This window comes from Urtica dioica, chromosome 9, assembly GCF_054948205.1.
Source record: "Urtica dioica subsp. dioica isolate 48M chromosome 9, U.dioica_male_clone48M_v1_H2, whole genome shotgun sequence".
NCBI classification, from domain to species: domain Eukaryota; kingdom Viridiplantae; phylum Streptophyta; class Magnoliopsida; order Rosales; family Urticaceae; genus Urtica; species Urtica dioica.
The window spans coordinates 19,116,493-19,130,711 of record NC_142764.1 but is presented as its reverse complement, the minus strand read 5'-3'; the positions used below and the strand labels follow the sequence as shown (position 1 = coordinate 19,130,711).

General features: G+C 36.7%; 1 protein-coding gene across 1 annotated transcript; it reads right to left on the bottom strand.

Annotated features, from left to right (window-relative positions):
• Positions 1-32: 32 nt before the first annotated feature.
• On the bottom strand, positions 33-3,383 carry LOC149385531 (protein PHR1-LIKE 3-like). Its single transcript, XM_089625021.1, has 7 exons — positions 3,236-3,383; positions 2,835-3,101; positions 2,030-2,106; positions 1,827-1,881; positions 1,560-1,629; positions 1,381-1,450; positions 33-753 (listed from the first exon to the last, which is right to left on the bottom strand). Exons 2-7 carry the CDS (start codon positions 3,070-3,072, stop codon positions 334-336), a joined length of 930 nt encoding a protein of 309 aa, XP_089481147.1. The 5' UTR covers positions 3,073-3,101; positions 3,236-3,383; the 3' UTR covers positions 33-333.
• Between the last annotated feature and the right edge of the window lie 10,836 nt (positions 3,384-14,219).

The following is a 14,219-nucleotide window of genomic DNA, read 5'->3' as shown; positions in this document are numbered from 1 at the left end:
CAAAGAGTGACCAAAAAAATCACTCATCAAAGTCGAGGAAAATAGCATATGATTAGTCAAAAGTGGGATACACCCATTAACCATGGCGACCCGGTTTCTCAAATCATGAAGCGCGTACATAATTGTCTTCATTTCCAAGTCATTAGTGGTTTGAAAAATTTACAATATCGGGGGGCAACTTGTTTCTCACCATACCATTCTTGCCACAGCTTCAAGGGAGGAATAAAAATAAAAATAAAAATCTAAAACCTTTTTACACTTAGCATCGCTCTTAAAGCAGGGAACGGAGCGAGAGCGGGTTGGTCGTACTCTTAATGGATCAGATTAGAGGGCTTACATTCCGAAGCCGGCGATGCCACGGGCATCAATGTGGGCCTTGGTGTCGTTCCAGATGAGGGACGCGGCGGAGTCCAAGGTGTTCTTGGGTGCGGCGGGAGATCCTTCGAGGGTCAGAGCGCCGGCGCTCTCGTGCGACGTCAGGCAGCTCTCCGTCGAGCAGTCGGCTCGAATCGGGCAGAACCCGTTCAAGAGTTCGAGGGGGCCCGTCTGCGAGCTGTAGAACCCGAGCGCGTCAACCGCGGGACTCATTCCCGTTGTTTTGGTCCCCAAGTGCTGGTACTTGTTGTTGTTGTGGTCCTCGGTGTCGATCACTGAGCCTCCGATGAACTGGTCGGCTAGCATCTTGCAGGCTCTCTCCAGCATCGCCATGTATCTCCGCTCCGCGTTCTGGCGTATGTGCAAGTGCTTCTCCGCCTACAATAACCACTCATCAATGTGTGAGTTGACATTTGAAACTTTGTTTGATTGATACGTTTTCTTTTTTCTTCAGAAAATTAGGAAAATTGCTAAATAGCCAACGTTTTGTAAATCTTAGGTAAATAACCACTTTCAGACGTAAATCTTAGGTAAATAGCCAACGTTTGGTATATGAAAGTTGCTATTAACCTAAGATTTACGTCTGAAAGTGGCTATTTACCTAAGATTTACCAAACGTTTGCTATTTTCCTAATGGACCCTTTTTTGTGATTATTTTCTAGTTTGACCTTAAACAAAACTTCCAATCAGCTAGAAATGAGTCAGAGCCATTGATCAAGTCCATTATTGTAGGCTGTTTCAGTGGTTGATTTTCTCAAAACAGAAAGCATTAAGCAAATGCTTTATTGCTAACATCTTTAGGAAAGGGCGTTTAAGGAGTAGAGTTCGTTTGATAACTATGCTCATTAATAGTTTCTTGAGGTGCAAGTGCAAGGGCATATTTGTCAGTGAAATCAGCAAAACAGACGAACGAGATTCCAGCTTTCAGGGTCTCTACTCAATACAACAAAATAAAATTAACAAAAATACAGTCCAAAGATAGTATAACTTGAGTAAGAAACATACCTCGACTTGTAGATGTAATTTACTTTGTACTTCCATTTGTGCTCTCAGGGCCTCCTTGACTTCAAAACCCCTACGAATGACAACCGCTTACTAATCTCATTCGCAAATATATCAACACACAATGATAGAATCGAGCAAAGAGTCTAATTAATCGAAGGAAAACAAGATTATTTCCTTACTCGTTCATATCAGAAGTCGGCACAGTTGGAGGAGTATTACCAGTCCTCGGGCTATCTATCATGTACGATGCTGAAATCCACCACATCAATTGAAAAACGGTCAGAATATCATCAAAGAATTTCACTTATAGGAAGGTTTTTATACGAAAACATCGTTATAGAGATTCATTTTCTTGAGAGAACGAGGAGTGAACAGGGAAAAGAAAAAAAGCAAAGGAGAGCGCTATGTTGTTTAGAGGAAGGAAGAGGAAATCAGCGAAAACCCACCATCCTTTGATAAATCACCCATATCCTTTCCTGACTGAATCCCTAATCTGTACTTCTGAAATACAGAATAGATACATTATATACAGATATGATAAATCTATCACAATTACTTTATCACCTTGTAATACTTTAACAAAGATATAATGGTGGTAGCTAAAAAAGAAAAAGAAAAAAAAAAAAAAAAAAAAAACAAACAAACAAACCTGAAGATGGCTCTTTAAGTGAAAAAGAGTCAATCCTTTCACATTCATTGTCCGCATAATGGCCTTCGGGGTAGCTTCTGTAAAAAGCATTCATGAACGTATTATGGTACCAATTGAAAATCTTCATATCTACGAGCTAGCTGTATTCCATGACCGGGTAATTATTTTCAACACTACTCTTGACAATAACCCCCAAAAACTAGGTCTATAGGTAGCTTGATTCTACTTAGTTGATTTCATTGTTTTTCACAATATAAAACGAATACGTTCTATTCGATAATCTAAAAGCATAAAATCAGTACAACTCCTACGGTTTTACACATCTTTTAAAACCCACAAAAGAAGACTCTGATTAGCTTCATCCCACTTGAATGGATCGATCACACATTTATTGTTTTCACAGGACATGAAATGTGTTAAAGACTCAAGTCATACCCAATTACAAACAATGGTAAAAGCCATTGAGTCATTCATAATCCCAACTTCAACCAATCTATATTTGTATTGTATATATGTTTTTAATTTACTCCTTCAATAAATCAGCATTCAAAGTTTGCTATCAAAAGCTTTAGTCAACGCTCAGCAATAAATGCAACCTAGTAAAGTAGACAAAATCCAAATTTGTGGACGGAAAAAAATTCAATTCAAACCGACAAGCATCGCAACAACCTCAAATAAATCCCATTCCCACAGCTCGTTAATCGCCCAAAGGAACACACAACACAAACCAAGCAGCAAATAAATGAATTTAAAAAAAAAAAAAACCTAAATTGAGATAGGTAAAAGAGAACAATATTTGACTAACTTCCAGGGCCGCCGAGCTGAGTAACGGCGTCGATGAAGCGCTCGTGAAGGTCAGCGGTCCATCGGAGCCGAGGCTTCGGATCGGAGGTCAGAACGAGACACGGGTCGGGTCTCAGGCTCGGGTTGGTATGAACGCCGATTCCGTGGTTCGAACCCACGACGCCATGGATTTGGTGCTGAATGTCGTCCTGAACTTGACCCAGCATTCCTTCGCTTCCCTGAATCAGCCGCGGAAACATTTCTTCTCTCTGTTTCTCACTTTCCGATTCTGAGAAAGTGTTGACAATAAAAGGAAAAAACCGTCAACCGGAATGAGAGAGAGAGAAAAGGACCTACTCGAAAAGTGAAGTTTAAAAAGTGAAAAAAATTGATGGTGAGAAAGTGAAAATGAAATGACCGTACTGGTGGTCTACTTTGCTCCAAAGACACTCAATCAGTAAAATAGCTAGGCTGGAGTATTTTTTGTCTCTTTGTTTATTTGTTGTGAATTATTTTGTCTGCTAGTTGAATTTTTACTTTGATGTCGGTTTGGTTCAACTTCTCAATCGAAGACGATTCTTGGACCCGATTGGAGCATAAATAGATTCACCATCATCATCCCAGCTGTGAAATGAAACAACGAGTAACTATTTCATTTTCGGCTTCCGTTTCACTCTTGTCGTTTCCTACATCATATATATATTTTTATATTTAGTTGGTTTTTCATAAAGAAAAGAAAAGTGATTTTGGGCAAATGACATCAACGACAAGAGGTTAGAGAGACCAAACTAGTTGTAGACTTGTAGTGCAGTCCAGCTCAGAACAACGCGTATGTTGGGCTGGGCTTCTGTCCTGATGTTAACACTCAACGCACTTTCCAACTTTTTGACTTCATTTTCTTAACGACTTTTTTAATCTATACTCTATAGTTTAGTCAATCTTCTTGTTTTGATAGATTACAAACTAAGATTGCTTGCCATGTGAATCCCTTCCTGTTGTATATTTTTAAAATGAAAAAGTATCAACAAGTCGTTACAAAAGTTGCAAATACCGCATTTATCGCACGGATATCGCACGGAATTTCGCATATTGCATGTCCAATGTAATGATTTGAGAATATTTTCCAAATTATTTTATTTACCGCATAAATACTGAACAAAAATTGTAAATACCTCAATTATCATAAATACTGCATATTTTTCATCACCAATGTATGTTAAATTGTAAATTTATCGCAAATGTTGCAAATTTATTTCATCCAATTGAAGGAAAACTTATATACTAATAGTATTCCCAGAATCAACATGTTATCAGATTATTAAGGATTAAAAGAATACCTGGATCCATCTTGGTCGATCACCACTTGATGCGGAAAATTTTTTGATGATCGGTGGTAGGACGAACACGAGCCGGGTGGTAGGTGGTCTTCCTCAACCAAATCGCCTTAGCTCCTCTATGGGACCGTCGTCACTCTTCCAGATGGGGAGAAGAGAAACTGTGTTATGATTTGGTGTATTGGGGACCATAACCAATAGGCCTTTATATAGTGCTTAATAGGGTTCCCATAATCCCCTTATTAGGCAATATTAGTATCTACTCAATTAATTCCATATTTAATTAGAAATCAATGGGCATCCAAAATTAGACCACAGAATGTCAACCCATTAATTCAAATAGCAAAATATAATTGAATTAATATATGTTGCCCAATATAGAATATTTGACAGAATTTTCTTACAATCTCCCACTTGGGCTACATATGATTCCTGAATCAATTATATCACAATTTCTTTAGGCGCGCTTCCGTATGCTATTTATACTTTGATTTCTCTTTAATCAATCTGGTCCATTTCATATATCAATAATGGAATTATCGCAATTTTTATCACATTCAGTTGTGACTAAACCACGACAATCACCATATTAGTATACTACATGACATAGATCAAATATGGATGAGTAGCATGGAAATTTTGAGCAATGTGGTCTCAAATCAGCGTCAATTTCCAACTGATCCTTCTTTAGTCTTTAGTGAGATCATTTCTTTATGCAATATAATATCGCAAGTTTTAGAATTCAGGACAATGATGAAAAAAAAAATCAACTTTATTCTGCAGAAATCATCAATCAAAACATGAATACAGAACACATAGTACACAAAACAATACTCCCACTAAACCAAGGTATTATCTAGAATAACGCCCATATGAGCAGTGTGCTCATGAAACACCTTAGGCGTTAAACCTTTAGTCAATGGGTCTGCCAGCATAAAATCGGTTCCTATGTGTTCTATAGAAATTTGTCCATCCTGAACTCTCTCCTTCACAACTAGAAACTTGATGTCGATGAACTTTGACTTCGTCGAGCTACTGTTGTTATTGGAGTAAAGAACCGCAGATTTGTTGTCACAATAAATCTTCAATGGCCTGTCAATGCCATCTACAACTCGCAATCTAGTGACAAAATTCCGCAGCCAAATTCCGTGGTTGGATGCCTCAAAACAAGCTATGAACTCCGCTGTCATGGTTGAAGAAGCTACAAGTCTCTGTTTAGCAGACTTCCACGAAATAGCTCCTCTTGCCAACATAAAAACATAGCCTGATGTGGAGCGCTTGCTGTCTTGACATCCAGCAAAATCAGAATCAGAGAAACCTACGACCTCCAAACTCTCTGATTTCCGATAAGTGAGCATATAGTCTTTTGTTCGTCTTAGATAACGCATCACACGTTTTGCTGCCTTCCAATGTTGCAAACCTGGATCACTCAAATATCTACCAAGGACACCCACGATGAATGCAATGTCGGGACGAGTGCAAACTTGAGCGTACATAAGACTCCCAACAATTGAGGCATAAGGAATCTTTTGCATCTCATTTCTTTCAAGATCATTACTGGGACATTGTTTGAGACTGAATTTGTCTCCTTTAGATATGGGCGTATCTCCTGACTTACAATCTTTCATGCCGAATCTGCTAAGCACTTTGTCAATATAGCTCTTTTGTGATAATCCAAGAACACCTTGAGAACGATCTCTTAGTATCTTGATTCCTAATACAAAAGAAGCTTCGCCAAGATCTTTCATTTCGAAATTCTTCGTCAGAAATTTCTTGGTTTCATGTAGCAAACCAATGTCACTACTAGCGAGCAGAATGTCATCGACATATAAAACCAGGAAGATGTATTTACTCCCACTGAACTTTTGGTATACACAATCATCAACAATATTTGCCTCGAAACCGTATGAAGTAATAACCTGATGAAACTTGAGATACCATTGCCGGGATGCCTGTTTAAGTCCGTAGATGGATTTTTTTAACTTGCAAATCATAGACTTTGGATTTCCTGACACAAAGTTTTCTGGCTGAGTCATATAAATTGTCTCTTCAATGTCTCCATTGAGAAACGCAGTCTTTACATCCATCTGATGTAGCTCTAAATCAAAATGAGCTACTAGTGCCATAATAGTCCTAAAAGAGTCTTTCGATGAAACCGGAGAGAAAGTCTCTTTATAGTCTATGCCTTCCTTTTGAGTGAAGCCTTTGGCGACTAGACGAGCCTTATACCTTTCAACATTACCCTTTGAATCCAACTTGGTTTTAAATATCCATTTACAACCAATTGGTTTCGCACCTTCAGGTAAGTCAATAAGGTCCCAAACGTCATTGTCTTCCATGGATTTCATCTCATCTTTCATGGCATCGATCCACTGTTGAGATTTAGAAGAACGCATGGCTTGATGGAAGTTGATTGGATCATCTTCTGTCAAACCAATGCCATCCTCATGTTCTTGAAGAAAAACGATATAATCATCAGAAATCGCACTTCTTCTCTCTCTAGTGGATCTCCTTAATGGCACTTCTTGAGGTTGTTGAGTTTGTTCTATGGGCGGGTCTTGAGGAAGAATCTCAATGTTGTCTTGGTTAGGGACAACGTTGGGAGTGATATCTTCAACTATGTTTTGAACGGTAAGAGGTATAATATCTTGAATATCGATAGTTGAAGATTCTTCTTCAAAGACAACGCTCCTAGTATTTTCTTCTCCCCCAAACTCAATATCCTCAAGGAATCTGGCATTTCCCGTTTCGAAAAAAGATCTGGATGTGGGATTGTAAAACTTGAAACCACGTGAACGTTCGGCATAACCAACAAAATAACAGCTAACCGTTCTTGAGTCCAACTTTGCTTCATGTGGCCTATAAGGCCTAGCTTCAGCTGGACAACCCCAAATGTGTAAGTGCCTGATGCTTGGTCTTTTGTTAGTCCAAAGCTCATAAGGGGTTTTGGTAACTGCTTTACTTGGTACTCGATTCAGGACATAAATCGCTGTCTTCAACGCTTCTCCCCAAAGAGTCTCTGGTAAAGAAGAATGACTAATCATACTCCTTACCATGTCCTTAAGAGTTCGGTTTCGTCGCTCGGCAACACCATTCATGCTAGGTTTCCCTGGCATTGTGTATTGCGGAACAATTCCACATTCATCGAGGAAAAGGGCGAAGGGTCCTGGACGTTGTTCACCAGATCCGTCATACCTGCCATAGTATTCACCACCACGATCGGATTTGACAGCCTTAATTTTCTTTCCAAGTTGAAGTTCGACTTCAGCCTTGTAAGACTTGAAAACATCCAATGATTGTGACTTTTCGTGTATCAAATATAGGTAACCATATCGAGAATAATCGTCTATGAACGTAATAAAATACCGTTGTCCATTCCAAGCAGCTGTAGGGAATGGACCACATATATCAGTATGTATTAGTTCAAGAACATCCGTAGCTCTATTGGCACCCAATTTTCTAGAATTAGTTTGTTTCCCCTTGATGCACTCAATGCAGACTTGGAAGTCTGTCAAATCTAGGGGTTCAAGAATTCCATCTGATACAAGCCTCTGAATTCTCTGTTTAGAGATATGACATAAACGCTTGTGCCATAAAGTGGCAGAATTCTCATTTAATTTTCGTTTCGTACCATGCGAGCTTGTACTTAATATTTCATTATTAGAACTAACAGTATCAAGCAGGTATAAATTATCAATTAAAGAACCGGAACCTAAGAAATTTGAATTTTGATGGAGACTAATTTTATTATTTCCAAATGAACAAGAGAAACCAGATTTGTCCAACATAGAAACAGAAACCAAATTCCGTCTAAAAGACGGTACAACAAAAGTCTCAAATAAATCCAAATTAAAACCAGTCTTTAAAAGCAATCTAAATGTTCCTATAGCCTCCACAGCAATTTTATTGCCATCGCCCACAAAGATGAATCTTTCATCATCACTTGGCGGTCGGCTCCACAGGCAACCCTGCATGGATACGCTTACGTGAGTAGTAGCACCAGAATCTACCCACCAAGTATCCTTAGGTACGAAAGCCAAATTAATTTCAGAACAAACTAAAGTTAGAGTCTTGTGAGATTTTTCTAGATTGGCAGTGGAATTTTTGTCCCTAATGGTGACATCCATATTCATGGAGTCGAGGGTGATCTTTTTCTTTGTCCTACTTAGCATTTGGTTGTCGTTGATTTGAGTAGGGATGGAGGCGATAGATGAAACTAGATCAACGAACAAAAAAAAAAAAAAATATGTGCTCACATTAGTACTTAATTAAATCAATAAACCATCTCAAGCTACCTAGCACAATATTAATTCCTAGTCTTTGGACAGAGAAATTAATTGTAATTGGTACACTCAATGCATTGATCAAATACTGATAATAAGTTCTGTCAAACTATAAAATGTCTTTGGACTAATCATAGTTCACATGAATGATACTTTATAATTATCACGTATTTATCATTGCAAGCGCGTTGTTATTCGGCCAAAATATGTCTTCCTTTGAGCCGAGCATAATTCGCATGAATAATTTCGCACAAAAATCTATACGTATAATTTTAATTAAATTAATTTTCCACAACAGAGGCTACTTTGGCAACATATTGTTTGAATCAACTCAATTAAAATATACCAGATAAACTTAAATTGATGGTTCAATTTGATTTTAAAAATCATATAACTAAAGATGTATACTTAGCATTTAGTTATATAAAAAAAACAGACTAATAAATAAATACGCTTTCCTGATATACAAACTGAAAAGTCGTATGCGTTATATGTCTATTTCAGATTTTGGACATAGAAAAAAAAATAACGTTCCTTAATATTTGAACATTTATTTTATTTCTATTAATAGAAAAGCCAATTAAAGCAAAAAAAGGATTCTTCACAGCATACTAATGACTCTTTATAGATAACCGTAGCAACCAAAAGTCCAAAATTTTTTTTCTAAAGTCTGCAATACTTGTATACGGCAAGAGCAAAAAAGATTCTTGAAAACTAAGTAAATGCTCTTTATTAGTCTGGATCCACGGTAATTACAAAGAGAAAGGGACCAAGGATATGTAAAGATCCTGATATATCAAAGCATATAATATTGCTATGCTAATAACAGCAGCAATAAAAGCAAAATAAAAAAAATAAACCAAAGAAACAACTCTTGATTTTGTGAGATACCATAGCAGCAAAAAAAAAAAAAAAAAAAGTTTTGACATATTCATGTATTTATATTATTCCATAGATAGCAAAACCAGTAAAGGTCAATTAATGCTTTTAATGGTAGCGAAGGAAAAACAAACAAGAAAAGAAAAAAAAACTTCTCCAGAGCATATGAACATATGAACAGATTCAACGAGGTGCAAGATATTGTTTATCAACCAGGTATTTTTTATCAACAATCGTCAATAAAAAAAACTTAATATATATGCAATAAAAATGATGGATAAAACAAAACGCATGTGCAAGAATTGCAATCTTTATCCATAATTTCAGAATGATTAAAAAAGGTATACAAAAGAATTTTAATCTTTCAATCTGAGACCTAATAGAAGCAATTCTAAAACACAGACATATTGAAGAAAACAATCCTAATAATCTAACAAACGATGTTTGCTCTGATACCACTTGAAGGAAAACTTATATACTAATAGTATTCCCAGAATCAACATGTTATCAGATTATTAAGGATTAAAAGAATACCTGGATCCATCTTGGTCGATCACCACTTGATGCGGAAAATTTTTTGATGATCGGTGGTAGGACGAACACGAGCCGGGTGGTAGGTGGTCTTCCTCAACCAAATCGCCTTAGCTCCTCTATGGGACCGTCGTCACTCTTCCAGATGGGGAGAAGAGAAACTGTGTTATGATTTGGTGTATTGGGGACCATAACCAATAGACCTTTATATAGTGCTTAATAGGGTTCTCATAATCCCCTTATTAGGCAATATTAGTATCTACTCAATTAATTCCATATTTAATTAGAAATCAATGGGCATCCAAAATTAGACCACAGAATGTCAACCCATTAATTCAAATAGCAAAATATAATTGAATTAATATATGTTGCCCAATATAGAATATTTGACAGAATTTTCTTACACCAATACTATAACCATTTGCATCTAGTTATTTTATGTGGGATATGGAGTCAATCAGCAAAGAAGTATGTTCAATTTAATGATCGTATCTTGTAACAATGATGTTAATCAGTTGTTCAAGATTTTTGGTCCGTTTACACTTACTCACGAGAGTTTGGAAGTTTCATATCCTAGTTATGGTAAATGGTTTAGTTCTCGGCCAAAGTTGGAGTTTTTTTATGTTTTTTTATCGTGAAGAATTTAAGTTCATATATCAATACACCAGTATAACTACGATCCTTATGTGTAGACTTTCATAACGACAAATTATGAGAATTGCGTCATGCAGAACAACCAACCTTATACAATTCAACTACCACGAGACTCTAGATTCGAGTAGTGATTTGTATGTGATTTGGATATAGACATTTTGTTTGGATATGACGTGGAGTGTGAACTCTATTTAATACGGTAAACTCTATTTAGTATGACTTGTTGTGAACTCTATTTTGCATGTTTGTGATGTGAACTCGATTATGTATGTGAGGTTGTGAACTCCATTTTGTTTTTAGGTGTGAATTGAACATTTTATAATACGTGTGTGTGTAACTCCATTTTTTTTCTTTCCAAAATTGTTTATGAAATAGGTCGCTATAAACTCTTACTTTTGCGGTTTACCTCCGCGATATCGGTTTACTGTTCGGAAATGATAACTTATAAATTGGACACTTAACACGAAAGATAAGCGGTAAACCTAAAAAAATTGAAATCGTAGGTAACGATAAGCTATAAGTTAATCCTTGATCGCTACAACCACTAGTTTATGGCCAAATACTCTCACGTATTTCACATATCATTCTCAATCTTTAATCACATAAGAGAAATGCCTTTCTTAAAATTTTGGTTCCTATGAATTAGAAACATTGACACACAAACACAAACAAGGGACTCTAAATAAAGCACACATGAAATTAGGCATATAGCTCATTTTTATTTTTCTAAATTTATTTTTTTCTTATAAATAATCTAAAATCAAGAAAATAAATTCAACTAAAACAAGACGCAAGCGTCATATCATATTTAGCCATTTGACTATTCACTTTATTTTTTGATCGATGAGCGTGCTCAAACTACCTAAAATGAATACCTACAAGGAAGAATAAAACAACCTCTGCTTGAAATAAACTCTAACATAGAGCACTACATACTATCTATTCTTGATTCCTAAAAAATCATGCGACAAAATAGTGAATCGAGACTTGTTATTGAGGTTTTTATTTATGTTATTTTTTAGTTTTTAGCGTATTTTCATGTTCAAAGGAGTGACAAAAGCTTTTGGATTGAGTGAGTTATATCCGTTATAAGATTATAAGACGAAGAAGAAAAGTCAATGCAACACGTTGACTTTTCAATGGCGATGTGACGCGACTAAAAATATCATAAGGGTCAGGTCGGTCCTTTTTTTCAAGCCCAAAAGAAATTCGAGCCCGGGTCCGATCCAAACTCTTTTATTGGAGGGTCGGACCTAAATAATAGAACGTTAAGTCCAACGCAGGATCAAGCCCTTGATTTTCGGGGCCGATGACTAGGCCTAAGCCTGAGCTTGAAAAAGGCTTAAATTGGATCTTAACAATGCCCAAACTATATTTATAAAAATATAATAAATAAATATTTTTTAAAATTCAAAATATACACTTTTAGTCCAAAAATAAAAATTTGTAGTAAAAAACATTTATATCATTCTTAATAAATTTGAGTTTATGTGTCAAAATGACTTTTTAAACATAAAAACATAAATTTAATAGAAAATAATACATCTATTTTATTTAAAAATGGTTGGACCCGAACCGAACCTAATTGCAGCCGGGGCCAGGCCGGGCTCGAGGGTCTATACTCTATGCCCACTCAAGGCCCTTCAACAAGCCCGCTTCGCCTTGACCATTTTCTGAAAAGAGTTGGGCCGGCCCAAAACTTCTAAAAAATTAGGGCCGAACCGATTAGTCCATGCACGGTCCGACTTAATTGGGAACACTATCTAAACTATATCAAATAAATGACATTAGATTTAATTTTATATGCGCTAGCTTGATATTTCTCGTAGCTTGAATTTTCTTCTTGGTATCTCACTGATGGCTCGAGCCCCCCGGAAGGGGTTCCTCTCAATGACTTCCTTCGTCGGTAAGTTACCTCATGGTGGTTCATACTCGCTGGGAACTTTTTATTTATTTACTTTTATTCTTCTAAATGTGCCTGGAACTTTTGTTTGACATATCATTACCGGACACAATTCGAACCATTTTTCATTCTTATTTATTTATTTAGGCCACTTAGCTAATTTAAGTGCCTGGAACATTTGCTCGGCATTTTTGGTCAGGCTTTCCTCTTTCTCATAAGCTATGCATATTTTATTGTTGTCCAGGGTCCAGGCAACCAACTGTGCTATTATTTTCTTGGTACCTTTGCTCAGCGTTGACTCTTCCCCATGAGTCATGACATTGGCTTGTTTTATTTTGGGGCCACTTAGGCATCCAAATTTGTTAGGTATCATCTTGATTTTTTTTTGCTTGACCTCATTAGTTTGATTTTCTCGTGGAGCATGCATGGTTGATGATCATCATCGGAGATGACAAGTTTTCTATGAACGATGGGTCTTCACCTCTAGCTTTTATGTCCCATGAAGTTTTCTTCGTTGCCTTTCTGATATGTCTTTCATGGATCTTTTTGATTTTCGACACTTCTTCTTGCTGGAGAGGTAATATTTGATTGCTCTCCTTGAATGCTCATAGAGAGACGGTCTCCTTCTATAGTACTCGTCATTAATCTAAAAAGTATTACCTTTATTTTTGCATTAAGTTGTTGACAAACAAAATTTTTACAGACATATTTACGCGATGAATAAAAGGTGAGCACACTGAATATTTAGGTAATATTATCTCTAAATATTGACGAATTTAGTAGAAGAGTAAAAACGAAAGTGTTGTATGAAATGTGAGACTTCTGGCGCAATTGTAGTATTATTTTTCTTTGTTATTTCTATATATCTTTATAGAGATGAGATTAAAGATTATGGGGTAATCAAACACATACTTGGATGTTATTTGTAACTCCTTCATGTTTCACGTAAGTTAGTGATTATTTGTATATATAACAATTTATAGGTTAGCTTTTTATTAGGTAACTACCAAGGATGTGTTATCGAGCTCTTATTTGAAATATAACATGTCCAGGTTTTGTTTAGTTTAACTCGTCTTTGACTTGTTATTTTCTTCTTGAAAAGTTTTGTTCTTAACTTATGAGCTAATCGCTTCTCATTTTAATGGTTCGAGCTATTTTGCTCAGACTAACACCAATATTATTTTTTTAGGTTGTATTGGAATAACATAGATGTTAGCCTACACTTGTGTGTATGTTAGTATAGCTTAGAGTCGGTTAGGAAAACTGTTAGCATTGTAACTTAACAACCGTGTAACCATTTGGTATATAATCGTTTCTTGTTAATGAGAACTCAGCCAAAATCAGTTACACAAACTCATCGCCTAAATTCTCGTCTCTCTCTCAAGTTCAAGAACTTCTTCATGGTATCAGAGCCAATCTAGGTCAAGATTTTTTTTCGATCCTCTTCTACGCTGATCTTCATGGCTTTTTCATCAAGCTCGGCGAGCTCAGCGACGGAGAATCTGATGACAGAGCTTCAAGAGTCGCAAGTCCTTCCAGCGCATCTCAATCCTTTGTCCCTTCATCTTGAGCGAGGGAATTTCAATCTATGGCGGTCGCAAGTTTTGCCGGCAGTGAGAGCTCACAGCCTCGACGACATTCTTCTCGGAACAATCGTGCAACCACCTCAATTCGTGGATCGCCCTGGATCTGACGGAATTTCAGTCAGGACTCTCAATCCTGAGTTCTTGCGATTGCTTCGATTTGATCAGTTTGTTGTACGTTGGCTCTACTCTTCAATTTCCGAATCTATGCTTGGACATTTCACTCACTACGTTCATGCA

Coding starts and splice junctions, on each gene's coding strand:
- LOC149385531 (XM_089625021.1), bottom strand. CDS start 3,072: ATGTTTCCGCGGCTGATTCAGGGAAGCGAAGGAATGCTGGGTCAAGTT. Junction 1,451..1,559: donor CCGACTTCTGATATGAACGA/GTAAGGAAATAA, acceptor TGTCATTCGTAG/GGGTTTTGAAGTCAAGGAGG. Junction 754..1,380: donor AATTACATCTACAAGTCGAG/GTATGTTTCTTA, acceptor TGGTTATTGTAG/GCGGAGAAGCACTTGCACAT.